Below are 20,937 nucleotides of genomic sequence, written 5' to 3' on the forward strand. Positions count from 1 at the left end.
AGAAGGGTCTAAAAACGGTTAAAAATGTCCGACAGAGAGCCCCCGCGCATTTGATGATTTGACAGTGGGACAGCCCTAACGGACCTGCCGGGAACGCGCCTCAAAGTCTGTGAGGGTGGACGTTAGGATTGGGCCCATGACGCTCCAACTCTTCACAACACCGGCTTTTATTTTGAAAACCACTATCTGCCAGAAGGGAGGAAGTAGACTTATGCGCAAGCGCAATAGTTGCACACGTTATTTTGGATTTGAGAGTGGGTTTACCAGAGGTTGTTAAAGATAGTTTTATGCCGTTTACATGGTTTACTGTGTTTGTGTTTCTTTTGTAGGCCTCTGGTTGGACGGTTAGTAGCAGTTGTTAGCTGTTACTCAAACCAGGCGACATAATCCAAACCAAAGGCTGAAGTTTAAAGAAAGCTAACTAGCCAGCTAGCTTAGCCTTCTGTAACGTTAGCTACAGGTGGCAGCATGGCATCTGTACTGGAGCTGATTGCTGGGAGCTACGAGCAAATCACCTTTGGTTACCGAGTGAAAACCGACGAGAAAGTAAGCTGAAGTGTCTTATTTTGTAGCTGTGTATACTTGTTATGTTTAGCACTAACTAAACTGAGCTGTCGCTGATATTTATTGACCTTCAAGTGTAACGCTCTGACAAAAGGTTGATTTGTTTCCCTCTCAGTTTCAGCAATTAAGTTATTACAAAGAGTCGCCATTATGTCACTTCGTGTGTTTTTTGTTTGGGTTATGCAGGAGTGGACAGCCATGGCAAACTTCACACATCACGCCCACACGGCATCCATATCAGCTGTGGCAGCCAGTGAGAGGTTTGTTGTCACAGGAAGCAAAGATGAGACAATACAGCTGTACGACATGAAGAAGAGAGTTGAACATGGTGCTTTGCTGCATCATGATGGTGAGTGTCTAAGGTAAATGTGCTCTTTGACATCAACAAAGCACAAATCACACTGACTAAATATAGTATAAATAGTGGTTTAGTACTAATATTTCTGGTTTGATTCCCACAGGGGCTATTTAAAGATGTCGGACAATGTTTGTGGACTGTGGTAATATTCATGTGACAAAGTCCTTGAACTTTTTTCATGAAAAAGATCAGATCGAGAGAGAGGATGTATGGACGGTCAGAAAGGAATTTGATAAAGACAATTGTTATTTTCTTCAAGACCACAACAAGATTAATTTAAATCACCTCAAATGATTGAGGAAACCTGCTGCAATATTTTGTGAACGTGACATACACTCTTTATTTTGACTCTTGTTAGCTTGTTAAAAAGTCACAGTGAAATAGAATAATAACTCATGTGTCCTCTGACTACTATATTCTCAAAGAAATGTCTGGGCTTTTCAGGATTTTGGTTTCTTCAGTCCCATTATTTATGTATTTATTTATGTTGGAAATATATTCTAGCTGCTTTCTTTCTTCTCCCATTCTTTAATCCTAGCTTCTCCTGACCGCTCTCCTCATTTGTGGTATAGACACTGGAGCAAACAGATTTTGCCTCATGATTGTCTTTGCTGCTGGAACAAAAAGTATATAATATAACATTGAAAAATTGGCCTTATTTACTTTTTACAGTTCGTCAAACCGTAAAGAAATTGAAGCTAGCTTGTTATGTGCATACCCGACTCAAACTTCCTTGTATTGCACAGGCACCATCACCTGCCTGGAGTTTTATGGGACGTCTCATTTACTGAGCGGAGGAGAGGATGGAATCATATGCGTGTGGAGCACAAAAAAGTGGGAGTGTCTGAAATCCATCAAAGCTCACAAGTAAGCACAGAAAGAGAGAGAGAGGTGCTGGTTGCGTCTGTGCGATTGCTGTCTTAGTATTTTGTTGGAAGGGACGTGTCAAAGTAACCTGCTTAATCCTCTCATTCTCCTCAGAGGCCATGTCACATCGCTGTCTGTCCATCCATCTGGGAAACTTGCACTTACAGTCGGGACAGATAAGACTCTCAGGTAAAATCCACAGTTCTGCTGCTTGAAAGTCGGTGAGGCAGGTGATTCATTTAACAGGGAATCAAAAATGACTGTTGCATCTTGTTATCTTTGTAGAACGTGGAACCTAACTAACGGAAGATCAGCCTTCATCAAAAACATAAAACAGAGTAAGCCTCCTCTTATTTCAGTTCAGTCTCTTGCTCGGTCACTTTCTCTTTTTCTCTTCCTTGTTTCCTCCAACAACGTCTTCTTCAGTCTCTCCGCAACCTCTGCAACGATATCCGTAAGTTCTTTGCTGAGAATACTGAGGATTATTATGCCATTGTTGCGAAAGGGTTTCGTGCACGGGACTCCAGTGTTACATAGTCTAATAGCAGGCGCTTCAGGCCCGGCAATGACAGAGACACTGTTATTTTAAAATAAAAATACGACATATTGTTTCTTTGAGGAATGGACTAGTTTTAAGTTGTTTTATCAATATTAGCATGTTTGAATTGACTTTTTGTCCATACACTTTTAACAGATGCGCACATTGTCAGATGGTCTCCAGATGGGGATAAATATGTGGTTGTGGTGGATGACAAAGTGAACATCTACAACCTGGAGACAGCCTCTGTGACAGGAACAATGAAAAACCCCAAGAGGATCTCATCTGTTAAGTTCTTAAATGTGAGTTCTCTGACTGATTACTGACTGTATATGTAATCTAGAGATTGCTATGGCTGAAATGATTGGGATCTGCTATTACACCAAGATATGACAATAATAAGTAACATTAAATAAATAGATGTTATAATCCTGCTTGCTTTTCAGAACTCCATTCTGGCTGTCGCAGGAGATGATGAACATGTGAGGTTATGTGACCTTGGAAAAGAGAAATGGGTCTGTGAGTTTAAGGCTCATGAAACCAGGTACTGTGTGTTTTTAAAGTTATTAAGTGTTTGATATGTATTTAAAGTATTTGGAGCTCCATTTCTAAAAACATATTTTTGTTTTTGTCTTTGTAAGAATTAAATTCTATGGAAGCTAACAAACCTACTTCCTTTTGTTTTTTCAGGGTGAAAGCGGTTGACAGTTTTTTTATGGAGAATTACTGTGTGATGGTGACAGCTTCAAACGACGGACTCATGAAAATGTGGAAACTCCATCTGAAAGAGGCACGTCTGTTTTATTTATGAACATTTGATTTGATAAAGCCATTTACTTACAAGCTACTTCTTTTCTTTTTTTTTTACATTTGCAGTGGCAGTGTATGTTTCTTTTTTTTAAATAACATTTCCCAGCTATTCACATACATCTGCAGTACTTTGCAGAATTATAAAATTCTTTAAAAGCAATAATAAAATAAGATATTCAGATAATAGTGTCAGGTGTAACAAAACCTTCTGTTACAAGGAAAAAGATTATCAAAATGACGCAGTTGTTGTTGCTGTTGATGAACAATGTACCTGTGCTGTCCAACAGGACTTGGAGTCGCCCACTCTCCTTGGGGAAGTGAACACAACAGCCAGACTGACGTGCCTCGCTGTGTGGAAACCCTCATCAGTGCAGCAGCCTGCTAAGAAGCCAGCAGCTCATGCAACAACATCTGGAGGTAGTCTTGTAAACACTGACTTTTGTTTTACTATCATCGTGTTAAGAGATTTGAGCTATAAATATTAAGCGGGTACTGAGGCTGGTGATTTTTTTTTTTTTTTCTCTCATGTTGATAGGGATGTCCTGTAGGTGGTTCGGCTTTCTCCCACCAGAATCTTGATAAACAAAGAGCTTCTTAGTTGAACTTGCTTTTCCTGTGTCCATGTAACACACTCAATCTGTTTGCATCGGTCCACAGAACTCGCTCAGGAGCTTTCAAAGACAAAGAGAGTCCGAATTGCAACAGAAGAAGTCGTTCTAGAAGACGAGAGCAAACCCAAAAAGAAGAAAAAGGATGGTGGAAAATAAAATGGAAAATAATAAGTTTTATCATATCATTTGTCAATTATGTGTTTGCTTTTTGTGTGCAGATTTGCTGTCAACATGGAAAAGAAGAAAAATGAAAAATCATTGACCGTTTTTGGTATATGTAGTTAACATGCATTTACTCATGGTTACCACAGGGGGGTAACACAGCTGCTCGTTGTGCTTATATTTGCTGTCTTCGTGACAAGATAGGGGGCAAAATTTGTGCCTCCTCGCGGCGCGTCTTATGCTTTTTATATACAGATACAGTCTATGGTTTTAGTCCCTCCCACCCGGGAAGCGGGCTCCAGGAGGAAACGCGAGGAGAGAGGAGTGGAGGAAACAGGCAATTAATGATATGAGATGTAGTTCCCTCAGAGCAGTCATTTTAAAGCGACGTCAATTAAATATGACCTGTTGCACAGCTGCATCTCTGTTTGCGCTGTGATCTCTGTCAGATTTGCAGCCTTTAGCACCATCTTTTGGCACTAAAGGCTGCAAACTATAGGCTATCTTCACTATCCAGAAACATGTCTGTCAACATTTTAATACGTAGAAACAACTCGAGGTTCCAATAAACATCATGGCCAGGACATCTTTGTAAAAGAGGTTAAAAATCTCTATGGATTTCTTTCCTGGTAAAATAAATAAATAAAATTCACTTCACAGAAACACAGTAACTGTTTTGGGGGTGCGACTTTTGTCTGAAAAAGTTTACGGTTTATTCAAGCCCTCAGCCTGATGAGGTGAGCGTTTCATCATCAGTCCCTTAACGAAATGAAACCGTAACATTTATCTCATATAAGGTGGGATGCGCGGATCGGCTCGGACATGAAGGGAATACTCATATAGGCCTACACATAAATCATCCACCTGCCCCCATCAACTAATTATTTTATCAGATTTAGAGACCAGCATGGACTTTTTACCACACCTCCACTGGTCCCTGTAGTTTCAGGTGATTTCTTCATAGTGTTATATTGATGGATGAGTGCTTTATTTAAAGATTTACTTTGATGATTAGAAAGACTGTTGTCAGCCATTTAAACGTTTCTATCCGTGTAGTAATTTTACAGCAAATATCGTGGCACAAAAAAAAACTCTGCAGAGGAATTAAACTTTCAGCTTCTTTAACCCATGTTTAGACGCTCCGATGGAGCTCAGGATTGATCAGGACGACGGCTGCTTTACTCCAAACAGTTTCAATGTATGAACCTGGACTGCGTGTGGGAGCTTTTGGATGTGTAGTAGAAAACAAAACATGAATTAACATTAGATCCTGACCTATCCTGTCGGAGTGTCGGAGATATTTAAGTAGGGTTGATTATGTTGCTGTGCTCGTGCATAAATACGCACAGCGTCTCTGGAAAGGCGATTTACCCAGCCGGCCGCTATTCAGTGTTCATTTTAATGATCCTGCTGCCGATCCATACATCACATTCAACAATAACAACATAAGTGATATCAAAATGAAATGACATTAAGGAATGCGGTTAGAACTGCGCTTTATGAGGCGCTACACAAACGATGAAGGGCAGAAACTTTGATCGCGCATTAGATCATTTTTAATAGGCTTTACTGATACAACTTATGAATACATCAGGAACACTGCCGAGTCCTGGGGCAAGTTCAATCTCAAAACGTTTTCCACCGGGCTGCAACATTTTTGGATTGAACCACATGTTTTCTCCCGTTTGGTGGGCGTGTCTGTTACCCAATCAGCTGTGACAAGTTTGTAAACACAACGGTGTTAAAAATGCAGTGCGCTTGCGGACACAGCAGGGTCAAGAAACCGCCGTTTCCGTTGAAAAAAACGTGTTGCTACGTTTTGTCTGCGCTGAACTCGCCAAATACCTCGAAGCCCGTTGCGGAAGTACGGAAGCGTCTTGCTGCCGTGGCAGAAAGAGAAAAACAGATCAGTATCATGTTATAACATGAAAAGTTTTATGTTATACCAATAAACTTATCTTGTTATAACGTGAAAAATATGTTGTTATAACAACAAACTTTTCATGTTATAACATGATACTGATCCGTTTTTCTCTTTCTGCCATGGCAGCAAGACGCTTCCGAACAGAACGTCTCGTTCAATCAGACACCGTAGTAAACCGGTGCAAAACGTTTTGAGATTGAACTTGCTCGAGTATTATTATGAGATACTTACTGCCAAACTTACAAAAGCATAAAACACTGGGGAAGAACTGCAAGACATTTATAAATGCTTATAATGCGATAAAAGCTTTCAAGTGGATTTGTTGCAGTCCCTCATATCTGCCTTTCTGAAAGCTCCAGCTCTTATGTCTGCACTAACTAATTGTTTTGTATAATTAATGAATGATAAAAACTCGGACAACACTATTTTCCTTAATCTCTGAGAATATAAATTCGTTTTCTCGAAATATGACCCTCTCCCCCGTGCCGTATTTTTTTATATGTACTTCTACGCCGTCTTACGTTATTTAGTAAAAGTAATTTCAAAAACGTTGAATCCTTTTATTTTGTAACTCTGCGATTTGACACCGGACGTGACACATTCAGGGTAAAGTTCAGAAGGTGCAGGACTTGTTCCTAGTTTAAACCTTTTTATAAATAGTCTATGGTTTAAACTCGTTTCAAAATCAGGTATGACCGTATGACTAGCTAAGTTTTCAGTACGTTTGGTGTAATATTTTGATAAAACGATTGGCAGTACTTTGTCGCCATTTTTAACGGTTTAACTGTTGACAAGTTGTGGCACAATGCTGGTAAATCGAGGATTCCTCAAATTAAACTCTGTCTTACTCCAGCAGCAGCAGCAGTCTGTTTCTGGTTTGTGGACATGGCTGTAGACTGGATTGGGTTCAGCTATGCTGCTCTGCTGGTAACAGGAGGAATCCTAGGTTATGTGAAAGCAGGTAGGAGAGACACACCGACATATTGGGTATTTAGATGAACACAGTAGCCAACCAGATATTTCTGATCGTAAAAGTACTAATACTACTTTGAAAAAAGTCCTGCATAGAAAATGTTAATTAAGTATGTAATTATAATCCGGAAAATGTACTTTAAGTATTAAAAGTAAAAGTACTCAATGCAGAAATTAACCCTGTGAATGATATATAATATTATAGAATATATTATAGCTGAGTTGTTACTAACATTTACCTCACTGATATAAATGAGGTGGACGACATATAAGAAAGACCTCTCACTGTAACACAATACATTTTGACAGCACCACAAATTACAGCATCCAAAATGATCATACAATTTAATCAACACATCTCCAACAAACAACTAAAGCAGGGATGTTTTATTATAGCTAGGCATAAGTTACCTCATAAACTAACAAGTGAATGTACCTTGTCCTGAGGTATTAAAAGGCCTTTTGGGAAATGTGGGTGATTAGTTTATGAGAAAAAAAAAGAATCCCATCAAATTTAATTCAACATTTCAAAATAGAAACCTTACTGTGTTTCCTCCACAGGCAGCATCATCTCTCTGGCTTCAGGGCTGCTGTTCGGCCTGCTGGCTGCAGTCGGTGCTTTTCTGGTATCTCAAAATCCTAAGAATGTCTGGCTTTCACTAGGTGAGCAAATATAGTTTATTTAACTCAAGGTGGTGATGGTGCATTGATGAGATTATTGCCTGTGAAACATCCACCATTGCTTTGGATAAAAGTGTCAGCTAAATGTAATGTAAAAATGTTAACTGTGGCAGTCCTTTCACAAACAAACATGGCAACAACTGTCTCCCTCCTCTGGGGAAACGCAGGCACCTCTGGAACTCTGGTTGTGGTGATGGGGCTGAGATTTCTCAACTCCTGGAAGTTCATGCCAGCGGGTTTAATGGCTTTAGCAAGGTAATACTCTATTTCTTCTTTTCAGATATTACTTCTCCTATTGAACTATTGAAAATATTCTACAAACCGAAATGCAATTACTTTTCAGTCCCTTTTCAAACCGTATCCTGATACAAATCTTGTAATTTTTTTTCAGTGGACTGGTGCTGGTGAACATCATCATGGCAATGCTAAAGAGGCCACATGAAGCTTGAAAATACTCACATACATGTTTCCTGTTCCATACATATGTTTGACACCTAATTTGTGCTCCCATATACTGTCTCATTTTCTATTACAGACTGCTTCTGTATAAAAATGTAATATAAAATATGTGATTAAAGAGGAAAGGGTTTTGTCTATCTTTGATAATATAAAGCCATTTTTATCCTGTTAGGTGATGTTTTTATTGTGTAAATGTACATCTGAACTGTATCTGCTGCTGTAAAATAATAAATTCATCCACTTTAATAAAAAATACTGACTTTATTTCATTTTCTAGTCTATTATATAAAAATATACTGACAGTAGAAGGGGGTCACTTGTACAACAATGGAACATTTAATCGCATGGCAAACGTAACAACAGACTAGCAGGAAACACTTCTCCTCTGAAGTCTGTTATTTCCTGGCAAAACTGAAGTGGGGATTTTTCCCATGAGGTGGAACCGTGGTGGTGCGGTGCTACTGGTGGCCTCCATATTTGGCAGTCCAGTCTACTCGTCCGTGCACTGGCTGGATGTTTGTGCTCCTTGAAAAGGCAGTCTTTCCTGCAGCGCCGGATGCAGGGATCTGAGGATTCAGAGATTTGCTCTTCCTCCCTTCGTATTCTGAGAAGTTAATCGTGAGAGAAGGAAAGTGTGTTTAGGCTTTACTCAGGAAGCAACATCAAGATTCAATACTTCATAGTTCTGATTTTACCTTCATTTGAGGGCAAACGTTTATTTGAGGACTTGGACGGTTTGATTTTAGACTCAACTCTTAGATCAGCAGCAGATGACAGATCAACTGCAAGATTCACAGAAAGAAAATGGGAAAAGTTCAGGTTGAAAGACAAGAAACTGAACATATTCAGCAGGTCAGGATCTGATAGATGTGGTAAGAAAAAGTCCCTTGATCATTAACAAAACTCTCATGACACAGTCTTCAAGGAAGATAGTGACTCTTCCAAATTCAGGGGGCATTTTGTGAAAGTATGATGGAAGAGAAAGTTAAAAGAAGTGTACTCGTGATGCGCAGACTCAACCTTTATTCTGTCTGAGAAAATCACAAAAACTCTCGTGACTCACTAGCAGAGGCGCCTCCTATCGGTGCCAGTGTAATCCTCTGTCTAGCTGCTCCTGTTTCAATCTTCGGCAAAGCAGACATGTACGCCTTGGTGGGGTTGTTGGAGTTGCTCATGAAGGTCTCTGGAAGGGACAATGACATCCATCACAGGTTACAAATGACCTTAAAACTGTAATCAGTCATTTAAACCCCTCTTCTGATGTCTGTGTTTAGTTACTTTTCAATGCCTTCACCTTGAGAATTTAGAATATCACACAGAACGATGAATTGTACTTTATAGACTTTAGTTCCCTTGTGGTGTTTTGACTCTTGATCAGTATTTCAACAATGTCAGTAATGTCCAAATGAAAGCAAAGTAGAGACACCTGCAATTACTGTGAACTGCTCCTAAATTTTGATACCTTTGAAAAGATCAAGATCCTCCAGTGTCTTTTCTTTTAAAGGCTGCTTATCTGTTAGGCACAACACACAACATAGGAAGACAAGAGGAGTGGGGTGAGTGGAGGAAGGAAACAGCTGCAGAAACAATGAAAAGAAAATAGGAAGCCTGAAGCGTTTCCAGTCACTGTCTTTGTTTAGGTATAATGTTGCTGTGGCTGCTTCATTCTGCCATAAACAGAAAAGCAATACATGCTTTTTGTGTGTCATGTGACTCATGAATAATACAGGTTTCCTCTTTTCACACTGTTGGGACAACAATAATGAAAAGAACAAACAAAAGCACAAGAAATAAAAACTGGTAGCATGTTACCTGATGTTTTTATTAGCACGATGCTGTAATTAGCTGCTGTAGTTCTATATTCACTTGCCCTGCGCTGGGATTGAGTGATAAAAACTTTAAATCATAATGGAGTTGTTGGAAGCCGTTTCTCATTTTGTAGAACTTGAATGTCTCAAACAGTCATGTGATTGGCAAAGGACAAAAAAGCAGGAAAATATACTGAGACCCATGACAATAACTTATTTGGTGGATGTGATGCAGTGGGAATCACAGACAGATGTCTAACCCACTGCACCATCGCCACCTCTCTATAATAATTACTTTGTATTAATTTTTTTTACCAAGCTTCAACAGTTAAATGTGCAACATGCAACATGAAATAATTGATTCTATAACTAAATAATATAACTACTAATTTTCAAATTAGTTCAGTAGAAGTTAATAGATTAATTTTAATGAATAAGTGACAGCAGCAAAGATCACAGCCTGTTTAATACCTGGTGGCCTAACTGTTAAAGAAACAGTTATATTATTCAGGAAACTCACATCAAACAGTCAGCTCAGTCTCTTACTATTGATAAACTATAGGAGAAAGTTTTCACATTTCAACTCTGGCAGCGGGCGGGCGTGTGCGTGAGACGACCACGACAGTTTCATGGGATCACGTCAGTTACACAGAAGCCGTTGCCATGGTTACCTCGCAGAGCACTTGTTTGCCTGTCTGTTGTTGAGGTTGATCAATCCACAACAACGTCAAGGTAAACATTAGACATAGCCCAGAGGTCACTAATAGGCGAACCGCGGTCCGGATCCGGACCCAGCCGCTGTCCCCCCCGGACTGCCGACCTACAGCCGATTTATTATTGAGACTTACTACCTCGTGACGGAGCGTTTCTATTTTAACCCGCGCAGCTTTTCTAGCATTTACTGTACTGGTTTAGCGGTTTGAGTCATTTGAGCCAAATGACACAAATAATTCGAAGTGTTTTTACACTACTTGTAATATCAAATGGGATTGGTTTGCTGCATCAGGTCAGAACGATCGGAAGACTTAAAGCATGGTCTCAAATGAACTTCCTTGAAGCACCAAAATAAAGGCAAAATTGCTAAAATTTTCAGATAAATCAACAAGGGTCTACTGTGACACTTCACAGATGAGTCCTGTAAGTTTCTGTAAGCAACTTTTATATGAACATACAGTACAGGAGAGGGCAGGCAGAAAAAAGTATTCGTGTTTTGGGCAAAATAAATATATACTTGGCATTGTCACTGGCACTGCATCTGGCATATCATCTATTGTTGTACTGTACTTTCATGGTGTGGCTACTCACTGACTCTTTCACACTGTGAACTCTTCCTTTCATACCTTTATGTAGAGGGAACTCCAGCCCCTGTCCTCTGCTTAAACACGAGCTGCCCCACAGGTTTCTGCCGACCACTTGGCTCCCTACTGAGGAGTTGTTTTTTGGATTTACGCCTGAAAAGGACAAACAGCTCAGAAAGAACTCACTGTACCTGAGCCCACACACCAATTTGTGATTTGGAACCATGCCAGTATATGGAAAGCACAATGTGTACAATATTAGAGATGTTGTGCTTGGAGTTGTTTGTGGTTGGTTTGTAGTGTTTGGAGTAAAACTTAAGCCACATTAATAAAGTAACATAAAGAAATGTAAATCTAACACTACCTGGGGAGGCAGAGGACCTCAAAGGTGTTACAAAAAGAAACATGTTCATGTTATTTTTGTGACACAGTAGATCATTCTTTCTCACCTGGCAGATATCTGGACTGGCGGAGGTAGTGCTGCTTGGCGGACAAGGCGGTGGAGTCAGCTCTGTTCAGCCCGCTGTTGCTCGGCAGCTTTGCTACTGTATTGTTCCTTGACTCTGGAAACCGACAGCCGCGCCCATCCAGTGGCCTGTCCTTCAGAGAGCTGATAGTGGGTTTTTTGGAGATGGAAACGCCAGCATCTGCGTCCTCGCCATCGTCCCAGCTGTCGACAGACTTGAAAGACGTCTGGCCCCATCGCCGGCGTCCTGTCCTCACTCCAGTTAAGCTGTTCTCTGCTCCTGCGGGAGCTCCTCTTGTTGCCTTTAAAATAAATTAAAGCTCTGTAAGCCACAAGAAGGTTTTCCCATTCTGACATTAAGAAGCTGTACCTGAGTGATACCTACAGCCTGCCAGCTCATCGGTTGTCTTTTCACCAGACTGAGCGGTTCCTGCTGCCCCTCTGTCAGCGCGGTGGAATATGTTGCTTGTTTTGTGCTTGGCTCCATGTTGTCCTGAGGTAGAATAATCTGCTGAAGGGGCTGGTGGAGACATTGGTTGGAGGTCTGCAGCTGTGCCTGAGTCTTACTTGGCTCGCCGGACTCTAGGTCCATCTTACAGAGGGACAGAGGCGCCTCGGGCATGTTTGCCTGAGTCTTGTGCCGCTCTGAGCACTGAAGAGGAGCACCGAGCGCCTGGCCGACATGGAAGTATGGATACCGTAGAGCCTGGAACACAAACAGTTCAAACCAAAGGGAAAATATCTTCACAGCCTTCAAGATTGAGACTTTCCATGAAGAAGAAGAAGAAGAAGAAGCTTGCAACATGTTACTGAAAAATATATGATACATAAAATGGAGCCATGTCAAAATAAAAGTACAGAACATAGAAATCAGATCATGGGTTCTTGTTTATAGCACATGGAATATTATGAAAGATGTATAACTTGTAAAGGACTAATGAGACAAACTACCACATATTTTCACAGCGCTTAAGGCTGAAAGGCAAAATAGATTCATAAATATGTGGAGTGCTGGAAACAGTGTGCAGCATTCTCCTTTTTGTCATTTTCAAGCTTCAGCACCAGTTAAAACGTTTTTGAATGAAGTCAGTGGACGTGCATCGCCTCAGCAGTACATCCAGGTGTCAAGTTCGGTATTACAGTAACTGCCAAGGTACGGTGATTGATCCCCACTCTAAAAATAGATGCACTCAAAGGTACTCAGGATAAAAGCACTCACCAAAGGACTTGTGTTACTTTTCTAACACCGTCACCTCAACATCAGGCAGTTGTCTTCACCCTCATCTTTGTACGTTTTGTGCTTATTCCAACCAATCTATGTTAAAACTTAATGGGTTTTAAATGTACCTGAGCAGCGCTTGGTCTTTTCTCAGGGTCCCACTGCAGCATGTCTTTCATCAGTGCAATGGCCTCGTGGCTGGCGTTGGGGATCAGGGATCTGAGGCTGGTGGGGACACACTTTGGGAAGCGGAAGTTCATCGAGGTGGCCAGGTTGTAGCCCTCAGGCCAGTCTGACTGATGTGGCGAGAGACAAGAGAAAACAATAAATTAGTCTTCAGTGAGTTTGTGTGTATTCAGGACAATGTTAAATGCATAATCACAAATAACTTTCTACCTTTTGAACAGTACGTCATAAAACAGAGACATTTGTTACTGGTGTCTTACAACAAAAGTGCAAAAACAGAGGGTGTCACCATAATTTGGGACCCCTGTTGCGATGTTTCACCTTCTTCAGCGTTCCCAGCACCTGACAGATCTTGAAGATCTCGTCCACCTCACTGTTGCCAGGGAACAGGGGTCTGAGTGTGTAGAGCTCCGCCATGATGCATCCCACGGCCCAGATGTCGATGGGTGAGCTGTAGGAGTTAGACTTGAGCAGAACCTCTGGGGCTCGGTACCTGTCGTAACAGCACAGGAGGATATGTATGGCATTAAATTAGATTTAAAGAATTCAACAGTGGCATCTCTTTCTAGAAACAATGTCCTGGTTGCTATGGATGATTTGCAGAATTTTCATTGGTTATCCTCTGTCTATCAATTTGTCTTCCTCTCCATCTTCTGAACGGATTAACTTCTGTAGTCAGTATCAGCTTAATCTAAGAGTCTTTTGAAAAGCTTGTGACAGAATCACTCCTATACAAATGCTGTTAATCAAGTAGTCCGCTTACAGTGTTCAATGTGGGTCTTTTCATACATGACAACATATAGGAAAAAATTTTAACTGTTCTAGCCTACTACTGCAAGCTGTTGTAAGCTTGGGCTCTCTTGCGCACTTGCTCAGTGAGTTATTTTGCCCTCCCGTTCTTGCTCTGCTGGCGTATTGGGACTTTTTACTGTGCGTAATCACAGCAGTAGGTGTGTTATGTGCGAAGTGATATTACAGCAGGTGTTACTGAGAGTCAAAAGTTTGATTCAGGTCAGACTACAAATCAATAACGTCCATCACAAAGTGTTTCATCTCCAGGAATAACTTGCTCTGATATAATCTTGTAAACAAATCAGTCTCACCATCTTGTGGACACATAATCAGTGTACGGTGGCTGCGAGCGGATTTCTCTGGCTAGTCCAAAATCAGCAATCTTTACCAGCTCTGGGCCCATGCAGAGCAAGTTCTCTGGTTTCATATCACGATGGAAATACCCTGAAAAACACGAGACGTACAAATAAACCCGTGCTCATGCAGAGATTTGTCCATTTGCATGGTTATTGCATCTCAGTTTCCACTACTATCACAACAACTATCACTTTTACTACTAATCATGACATGTCTATCACAGTTTGATGTTTTGTCAGACTTTTTCAAAGATCTGAAACATCTTTGACAAAAAAAAAACATGTTTTAACTTGACAAGGCACAACTAAGCCAAGCCTTTACGGAAGTGGAAAGGAAAAGAGAAAGACAGGAGGAGTCTCTTACCGTGCTTATGCACAAATGCTAAGCCAGACAATACTTGGAACAGAATGTTCCTTATCTCATTTTCAGAAAACATCTTATCTTCCCTGGCAGCAGCAAAGTGGTAAGAGACAAAAGAAAGAAAGAGGGGATAAAGAAAAAATGCTAAGAATCATGCCTTAATGAAGTGAGAATGACACCAGCACCCACACGCACTAAAAACGGTGCTGATTTTTATTTTTCAGAGAAGAAAAACTTGTTCTGTTGAGCTTCAGTACCACTCACACCTCCTCTTCTCACTGACGACACAGGAGAAGTGAGTCATTTTTGGCTGGAGAAAATCCTGCGCCGCCTGATGTCTTATCAACCGTCCAGCATTCATACACTTTTCAGATTGAGATATGTTGTTTTCTGTTTACTCAATCATACTGAAAGTGCGCTGACAGCTTGATAACACAGCATTTTAGAAGACGGGAAAGACAGCAGGGACAGTTTTACTTCAGTCTGAACTGAAAGGCCTTGCTGAAGTCACCTACCATGTTTATGAATAAAGGACAGTCCCTGTAATATCTGAAATGTCATGTTTCTGATGACTGACTCAGGGAACAACTTGTTTCTGCAAAAATGAAGACCAGCACATGATGACTCAATCTGACCCAAATAATTCTCACATTCCCAATGGTGATTTAAAAAAAACACACTTCAGACTTACATCACAGAAATAACTATGTGTTCACAACTGCTAAATAAATGAATGGTTATGTTATGCTGCCTACCTCTCTTTCATGAGCTGATAGAGGTTTTCTTTCATATACTCAAAGACAAAGTAGAGGTAGTCATTTTCTCTGATGACTTCCCTCAGTTTCACCACATTGGCATGGTTCAGCTTCTTCAGTGACTGATAACACAAAGTATTTGGGAGACACATACAACAGAGTCATTAAGAATCAGCTCATCATGTAAGTAAAGTACCTCAAATGTCTGAACACAGCGTCTGAACTGAGCCTTTTCCACTCAAATGTCAATTATACCACAAAATGTCTTTATTACTGAGACAGTGGAGGGAGGAATATTGGAAAAGCAAGGGTAGGATTTTACAAGCAGAAAGACTGGTGGTTTAAAATGATCACATTGCCAAATATGAAGATTTCCTGTCTTACTTCTCACCTTCACCTCTCTCAGATTCAAGCACTCATCCCAAGAAAAAAACTTCCTCTTCATCCTGTTGGGGTGGCAAAAAACAACCTAGGTGTATTATTATTGATGACATTTTAAGACAGTAATCTCGAATGCCTCGTCACAGACCACTAAATTGCATCACGTGTTTGAGAGATATAAAATGGCCTTTCAGTCTGATTATTAGGCTAATATATAATATCTATACTGTGTATTATATGTATGTATGTTATATTAAGTTTCATATTAGCAGCCACATGTAACGCCAAACTTTTTATTATTATTCATTTTTAAAATTTTGTATTTGAAGGGTCCAAATGTCCGGAATTGATATAATACAAAGTCCTCTGTTTCGTATTCTTTAGTAAGCAGTAGGTATTCAACCTCTGTGAGTCCACCTCTAAATAGATTGAGCCCTGACTTGCTTTAGGACAAAGCTTTGTTCATTCATAAACTGCTGAGTTAATCACAACAGGGATTTTTTAATAAAACCTTGCCTAGTGCAGCTTTAATGCATATCTTGCATTCTTGATGGCTTATGAAAATGTTTGTGGAAACCCAGATCTGGTAAACTTATATGCTTTACTACTGTTTTCATAGTTATGTATTATTTGTAACATGTGTTGGAAACCACTGCATAGATGCTACTTGTGATTATGAGCGCCAAACAAATGTTGCATCACTGTGGTACCCATAATAGTAGTAAAAACAGCATCCTGGGCAACACCGCTATATCTAAATGTACTTTATTGAAATGTTTTTACATGTGTAACCTTTCTTTCTTACTGCTGGAGACTTTCACTATGCGTTTCCCATGCTCCGGGGGCAACACTTTGTGGTGTACTTTCACTCCTTTCACTGTCACCAGTGGTATCAGCTTGCACTATAACCTTACATTTACAAACAGTGCCTGGTGGAGCCTCGTGAAACATTTATTATTAATTTCTTGCCAGAGACAGATTCTTAAACAGCTGATCCTTAAAACGCGGTCTAGGCAAATATATAATAATATTAAAGTATTAGAGTGTCTATAGTTTGTCAAGAAACCTGCATCTGTTGAGCTTCAAAATGTTCTTAAACCTTGTCTTTCTTTACTGTGTTTTATTTACCCTAAAATGCCTACACATGATTCGCACTGAGGCAAAACTTTTGACTCAAAACATTTTCCTTTTTTTCATGTGAGGACGCAACATGTTTGAGCATAGAGCCTCGAGGCACCTTGCAGAGGCCACTCAGGGTTTAATCAGCTTAATGCTTCCAGACAAAACAACGTAGCATGTCCCTGGCATGTTTGTTGGAGGTAGACTCACCTCTTAATGGCCACCAGCTCTCCAGTCTCATTGCTCTTGCCCAGAAGCACGCTGCCGTACGTGCCGTCTCCCAGCTGCTTCAGCGTGGTGTAGCGGTTCATCGTCCACAGAGACCCCTGCCTGTCCTTCACCGGGGAGCCTTGACAGTCCCACACAGTCCAACAGTTGGTCATTATAAACACAGTAACATCCCTCCACAGATCAACGCCCCTACGCTGCTCTATCCTGCTGCTACTCTGAGACTACTCAAAGACTTTTACTCAAGAAAAACAGAAATAAAACATAAACATTCATCCTTTACCTTTCTCTCTGCAGATTGGTGACGAAGGGTGGAAGTTTACCTGGTGACTGACAATGAAAAAGTGACACTGTCTTGAGCCTGCCTGTTGAACTGTGTCTCACCTATCCTAAGTTAAGCCTTGACACGGAGAGAGGAAGGGCAATCCCCTTCTAGGGGAAGTGGATTAAAGTCCACATGTGAATAAGAATAAGTGCCAGGAAATGGGCTCACATGGTTTTAACCTATCAAGTCCACTGAGTTTATAAATAGTACCATGGTGACACATTTGTGTTGTGCAAGGTGGGATGAATTTGTGGTGTTTAAAAACCAAGATACCATTCATGAATTTGAACCAGAAAAAGTGGGCTTTACCTGTCTTTGTCCAAAATGTATTACACATATGTGAGCCAGTGGTTTTGAGAGGTGTGTGAATACTATTTCAAAAAGTTGCTTTTTGACCAAAGTACTATAATCTGGCTGTTGACAATGATGCTCACCTCACCTTAATGGGTTGAAAACTTCTCCTGCTTTTCTTTAATATCCAATTAACCCACATTTTCCAGCAGGACAGGACCTGACAAGTGCACCTTGGCCAGAGTTGAACAAACTAGCGCCAGTGTATTTATAACTGACATAATACTAGGTTAGAGAAGTCAAACTAGGTCAATAGTAGATGTACCTCTTTCTAATAAGGTGTCTTTTCTAAAGGGGTTATAAGTTGTAACTAATGGCTTTATTAGTAGTTAATCAATAACTTACAAATGCTTTAGACATCGTGGCCTTCTATCAACTTGTGTCTCTTATGCCATGCCCAGTAGCAGCAATTCACATGTGTCTCTAGTATGCGTATCTCTTTCTATCTTTCTGTTATTCTAAGGTGTTTTATTATTGTGTTGTTGTCACTGTTTTATTTATTAATTTGTTGGAGGTCATTTGGTGTTGGTGTTTTTTTCCCATCTGACCAGCAGTCTTTGTTTATCCATAAAACTATTACCTTTAATTGTTTTGTTTCCTGTGCAAATAAAAAAAGCAAATAAATAAAGACAGGGGTGGTGATGGTGCAGTGGATAAGATGCATGCCTTTGGTGTGAGAGACCCGGGTTCACATCCACCAACGTGTCCCTTAGGCACTTAACCTCTAGTTGCAACATATATAGCAATTGTAAGTCGCTTTGGGTCAGCTAAATGAATAAATGTAAATAAAGACACAACAAAAATGTCCTGCTAAAGGAGGATAAACGGCCCAGACTGATTTTTTCGCAACCCAAACGTTTTTTTATATTAATGGCTTATTAATGGCTGATCTATAAAACACTAGTAAACCTATATACTAACTATTAATAGTCATGAGTTACACTGTGTAAGGATATAATTGTTAGAAAGTTGTAGCTTTAGAATTAGGGTTGTGGGTTTTATATTAACGTTACTTGATATCAACTGCTTAACTAGCATTATAATAACCTAATTATACTACAAGACTTGAAATTTGATGCTTTTCTCTGTGTTTTCAACAAAAATGTGTTTTTAATTTTGACTAATATTCACATCACAAAACTTACCATGTTGATGCTAAACTGAGACGAGATTCGCTTTTACTAATTGATAACCATTTCATCACGGTGTCTGAACTGTAAGCTAGCTAGCAAGCTGCTCCTGAGCAAGTACATCCAGTAAGTTAAGCTAGTGAGCTAAATAAGCTAACCTTACCTGCCTGTCCAGACCTAATAATCAACCATGCGATCTAAAAGACAGTTTTTACTGAATATTTACTATGTCTCAAATCTTTACACTTAAGTAAAGTATACCTACCATCGGAGACATTTCTGTGGTGATGAAGATAACGATGCCCGCTGCAGAGAGAGAGACGCTGCCAGCCCTGTCCGTTTGCAGGGCGGCGTCCTGCATCCTAGGCAACACACTGACTTACAAAATAAAATGAAATCATACTGATGTACTAATAATACATTCAACACATGCACTGTGGCAGTATATGTATTAAATCATTAAATATAATGGAATATAAATAGGCTAAAAACATGTGATTGTAATGAAATTACATTGTAAATGTGTCATTACTGTAATGATGTGAAATCATTTTACTGTTCAGGAGCTTTTGATTGTATAATACAATCTTCATCAGCAGTTGCTGAGCAGAGCTTTTTGTCCTGAGCACTTTTAGCACTTTCTTGTCCATGGTGGCTTGAAAGTTGAACTTGAAAGTTTATTCTTGACCATGGAAACAGTAATTGACAAAACAATCTAATCACAAAGTCCATTTCCCAGCAGTTCTTGAGCTCTTGATAGTATCTCACATCTGTATCTAGCATACAGATGTAAAATAGCCTAGGAGAAGGGACTTTCAGCCTCACCCTTTATGGACAAAAACTTCTAAAGCTTCAGAATAGCTTCTAAATTGACCCTGTGGTGCTTCCAAGGTCAATAATAAAGTTTTACAAGTTTTACAACAATGCATAGGTATATAGAGAGATAAAAAGATAAAGAGGCAGGGATGTTACATAGTCTGCATATAAAACATCCTACAGACCTCCATATGATGACATTTAGGACAAGTAAGGGGGCTCTCTCTCAATTGACCCCTCCCACAAAAAACATCCACAAGTGAGCACAATATAAACTAAATTAAAGTTATAAAGGTGTTAAAGTAAGGTTTTGACACAGAGCGTCTTTTTAATATACAGGCACAAAATTAGGGAATAATGGTCAGTTGCTGTTTTAATTTAGTGGTGAAAATTTAATTTAATTGCATTACCAAAAGTAAATTAGCATGAACCTGGGGTTTTAGGGGCCACAGGGTGTTTGAGGTCCAGTTGGGAATCAAGCCTTGTATTTGGGTTATTGCACTTTAAAACTCCATATGGGTCATACTATTTGATCCAAATAATATTGTATAAACCTACCTTATATATTGTAGGTCATATATATATATATATATATATATATATATATATACAGGTCATTTGGCTCTACCCCTGACTGACTTTATTGTCAGTTTAATAGTTATACTATACTTACTGACTTGCAGTACTTGCTTTACATTTCTTTAAATTTTCTCCATACTGTGTTTATTGTTCTGCACCAATATACCAAGGTATGTGAAGGCCTATTTTTGGCAATAAACCTGATTATGATTGTGATTCTTTCTGATCTCTGTAAATTCGTTTTACATGTGCTCCATCTAGTGGTTCATATTTAACCGTGCATCTAACTTGATCTCTAATAATCCAGACAAACCGAGTTTGTTTTTTTAACCCATAAGGAATACATATGTGGCAATGGACCCCGATCAGTACTTAATTCCAGTGGCCTCTATCTAAAAAACAAAAACAGTGTGTTTTTGTACAAACAGCCACATTGAAGGAAGTATCAAAATATATATGTATGTATTGTGGTAAGTTTTACTGCATTTGACTTAAACAGAATTTCTTAGTTTCATAGGAAGCACGTGAGGCCAACCCAAGGACCCTTGAAATGTCCAAGGACCCGAATTTGTAGACCAGATATTTCGTTCCCATGTGGTGCGTTCCATAAATATATAAATATTCACAGGGACACTTGGACTGCTTTGAGGCTCAAAATAGGTCCTGTATATTTATAGAACTGATAAATAACACTTGGGTTATGGGAATTTAGAAAACATCGCATTAATAACAAAATAATTAATCAAAAGGCTGACATAAACAAATGATATTAGGCTGATGTAAAGCATTTTACTACCAGTCTATGTGTAAGATCTCTGTGT

The 20,937-nt window shown here is 39.7% G+C and overlaps 3 protein-coding genes across 8 annotated transcripts; 2 read left to right on the forward strand and 1 right to left on the reverse strand.

Moving 5' to 3' along the window:
* The first annotated feature begins 72 nt into the window (after nt 1–72).
* pak1ip1 (PAK1 interacting protein 1) lies at nt 73–4,006 on the forward strand. Its single transcript, XM_038719228.1, has 10 exons — nt 73–546; nt 751–913; nt 1,669–1,789; nt 1,904–1,978; nt 2,075–2,127; nt 2,484–2,629; nt 2,774–2,871; nt 3,018–3,117; nt 3,425–3,554; nt 3,795–4,006. The coding sequence occupies exons 1-10, from the start codon at nt 469–471 to the stop codon at nt 3,902–3,904; spliced, it is 1,074 nt and encodes a 357-aa protein (XP_038575156.1). The 5' UTR covers nt 73–468; the 3' UTR covers nt 3,905–4,006.
* LOC119902860 (transmembrane protein 14C-like) lies at nt 3,904–8,199 on the forward strand. Of its 3 annotated transcripts, none has more exons than XM_038719239.1 (5): nt 3,904–4,019; nt 6,688–6,795; nt 7,368–7,469; nt 7,655–7,742; nt 7,879–8,199. In XM_038719239.1, the coding sequence occupies exons 1-5, from the start codon at nt 3,944–3,946 to the stop codon at nt 7,934–7,936; spliced, it is 432 nt and encodes a 143-aa protein (XP_038575167.1). In that variant the 5' UTR covers nt 3,904–3,943; the 3' UTR covers nt 7,937–8,199. The 3 variants fall into 3 exon arrangements, with proteins under 3 accessions (XP_038575167.1, XP_038575169.1, XP_038575168.1); XM_038719241.1 differs by lacking the exon at nt 3,904–4,019 and adding an exon at nt 5,971–6,523; XM_038719240.1 differs by lacking the exon at nt 3,904–4,019 and adding an exon at nt 5,974–6,523 and having other exon boundaries at nt 6,691–6,795.
* Nucleotides 8,200–8,259: 60 nt separating this feature from the next.
* LOC119902844 (serine/threonine-protein kinase MAK-like) lies at nt 8,260–19,094 on the reverse strand. 4 transcript variants are annotated; one of them, XM_038719206.1, is made up of 15 exons: nt 18,987–19,094; nt 16,898–17,036; nt 15,579–15,633; nt 15,188–15,309; nt 14,948–15,027; nt 14,027–14,159; nt 13,245–13,416; nt 12,866–13,033; nt 11,904–12,224; nt 11,502–11,820; nt 11,095–11,205; nt 9,409–9,459; nt 9,010–9,129; nt 8,642–8,728; nt 8,260–8,550 (listed from the first exon to the last, which is right to left on the reverse strand). In XM_038719206.1, exons 2-15 carry the CDS (start codon nt 16,996–16,998, stop codon nt 8,405–8,407), a joined length of 1,986 nt encoding a protein of 661 aa, XP_038575134.1. In that variant the 5' UTR covers nt 16,999–17,036; nt 18,987–19,094; the 3' UTR covers nt 8,260–8,404. The 4 variants fall into 4 exon arrangements, with proteins under 4 accessions (XP_038575134.1, XP_038575135.1, XP_038575136.1 ...); XM_038719207.1 differs by lacking the exon at nt 18,987–19,094 and adding an exon at nt 17,199–17,324; XM_038719208.1 differs by lacking the exon at nt 9,409–9,459.
* Nucleotides 19,095–20,937: the final 1,843 nt, after the last annotated feature.

The sequence above is a fragment of the Micropterus salmoides genome, unplaced genomic scaffold (genome assembly GCF_014851395.1).
Source record: "Micropterus salmoides isolate LMB-PRFRI ecotype aquatic unplaced genomic scaffold, ASM1485139v1 Ms_hic_scaffold_14, whole genome shotgun sequence".
Classification (NCBI taxonomy): Eukaryota; Metazoa; Chordata; class Actinopteri; order Centrarchiformes; family Centrarchidae; genus Micropterus; species Micropterus salmoides.

Excerpts from the sequence above, each read along its gene's own strand:
- pak1ip1 (XM_038719228.1), top strand. The coding sequence starts at position 469 with ATGGCATCTGTACTGGAGCTGATTGCTGGGAGCTACGAGCAAATCACC. Across the intron at positions 547-750 it reads GAGTGAAAACCGACGAGAAA|GAGTGGACAGCCATGGCAAA; the intron begins GTAAGCTGAAGT and ends TGGGTTATGCAG. Across the intron at positions 2,630-2,773 it reads CATCTGTTAAGTTCTTAAAT|AACTCCATTCTGGCTGTCGC; the intron begins GTGAGTTCTCTG and ends CTTGCTTTTCAG.
- LOC119902860 (XM_038719239.1), top strand. The coding sequence starts at position 3,944 with ATGTGTTTGCTTTTTGTGTGCAGATTTGCTGTCAACATGGAAAAGAAG. Across the intron at positions 4,020-6,687 it reads AAAATCATTGACCGTTTTTG|CAGCAGCAGCAGTCTGTTTC; the intron begins GTATATGTAGTT and ends GTCTTACTCCAG. Across the intron at positions 6,796-7,367 it reads CCTAGGTTATGTGAAAGCAG|GCAGCATCATCTCTCTGGCT; the intron begins GTAGGAGAGACA and ends TTTCCTCCACAG.
- LOC119902844 (XM_038719206.1), bottom strand. The coding sequence starts at position 16,998 with ATGAACCGCTACACCACGCTGAAGCAGCTGGGAGACGGCACGTACGGC. Across the intron at positions 15,028-15,187 it reads TATCAGCTCATGAAAGAGAG|AAACAAGTTGTTCCCTGAGT; the intron begins GTAGGCAGCATA and ends TCATTTTTGCAG. Across the intron at positions 8,551-8,641 it reads ACGTTTGCCCTCAAATGAAG|AATACGAAGGGAGGAAGAGC; the intron begins GTAAAATCAGAA and ends TTAACTTCTCAG.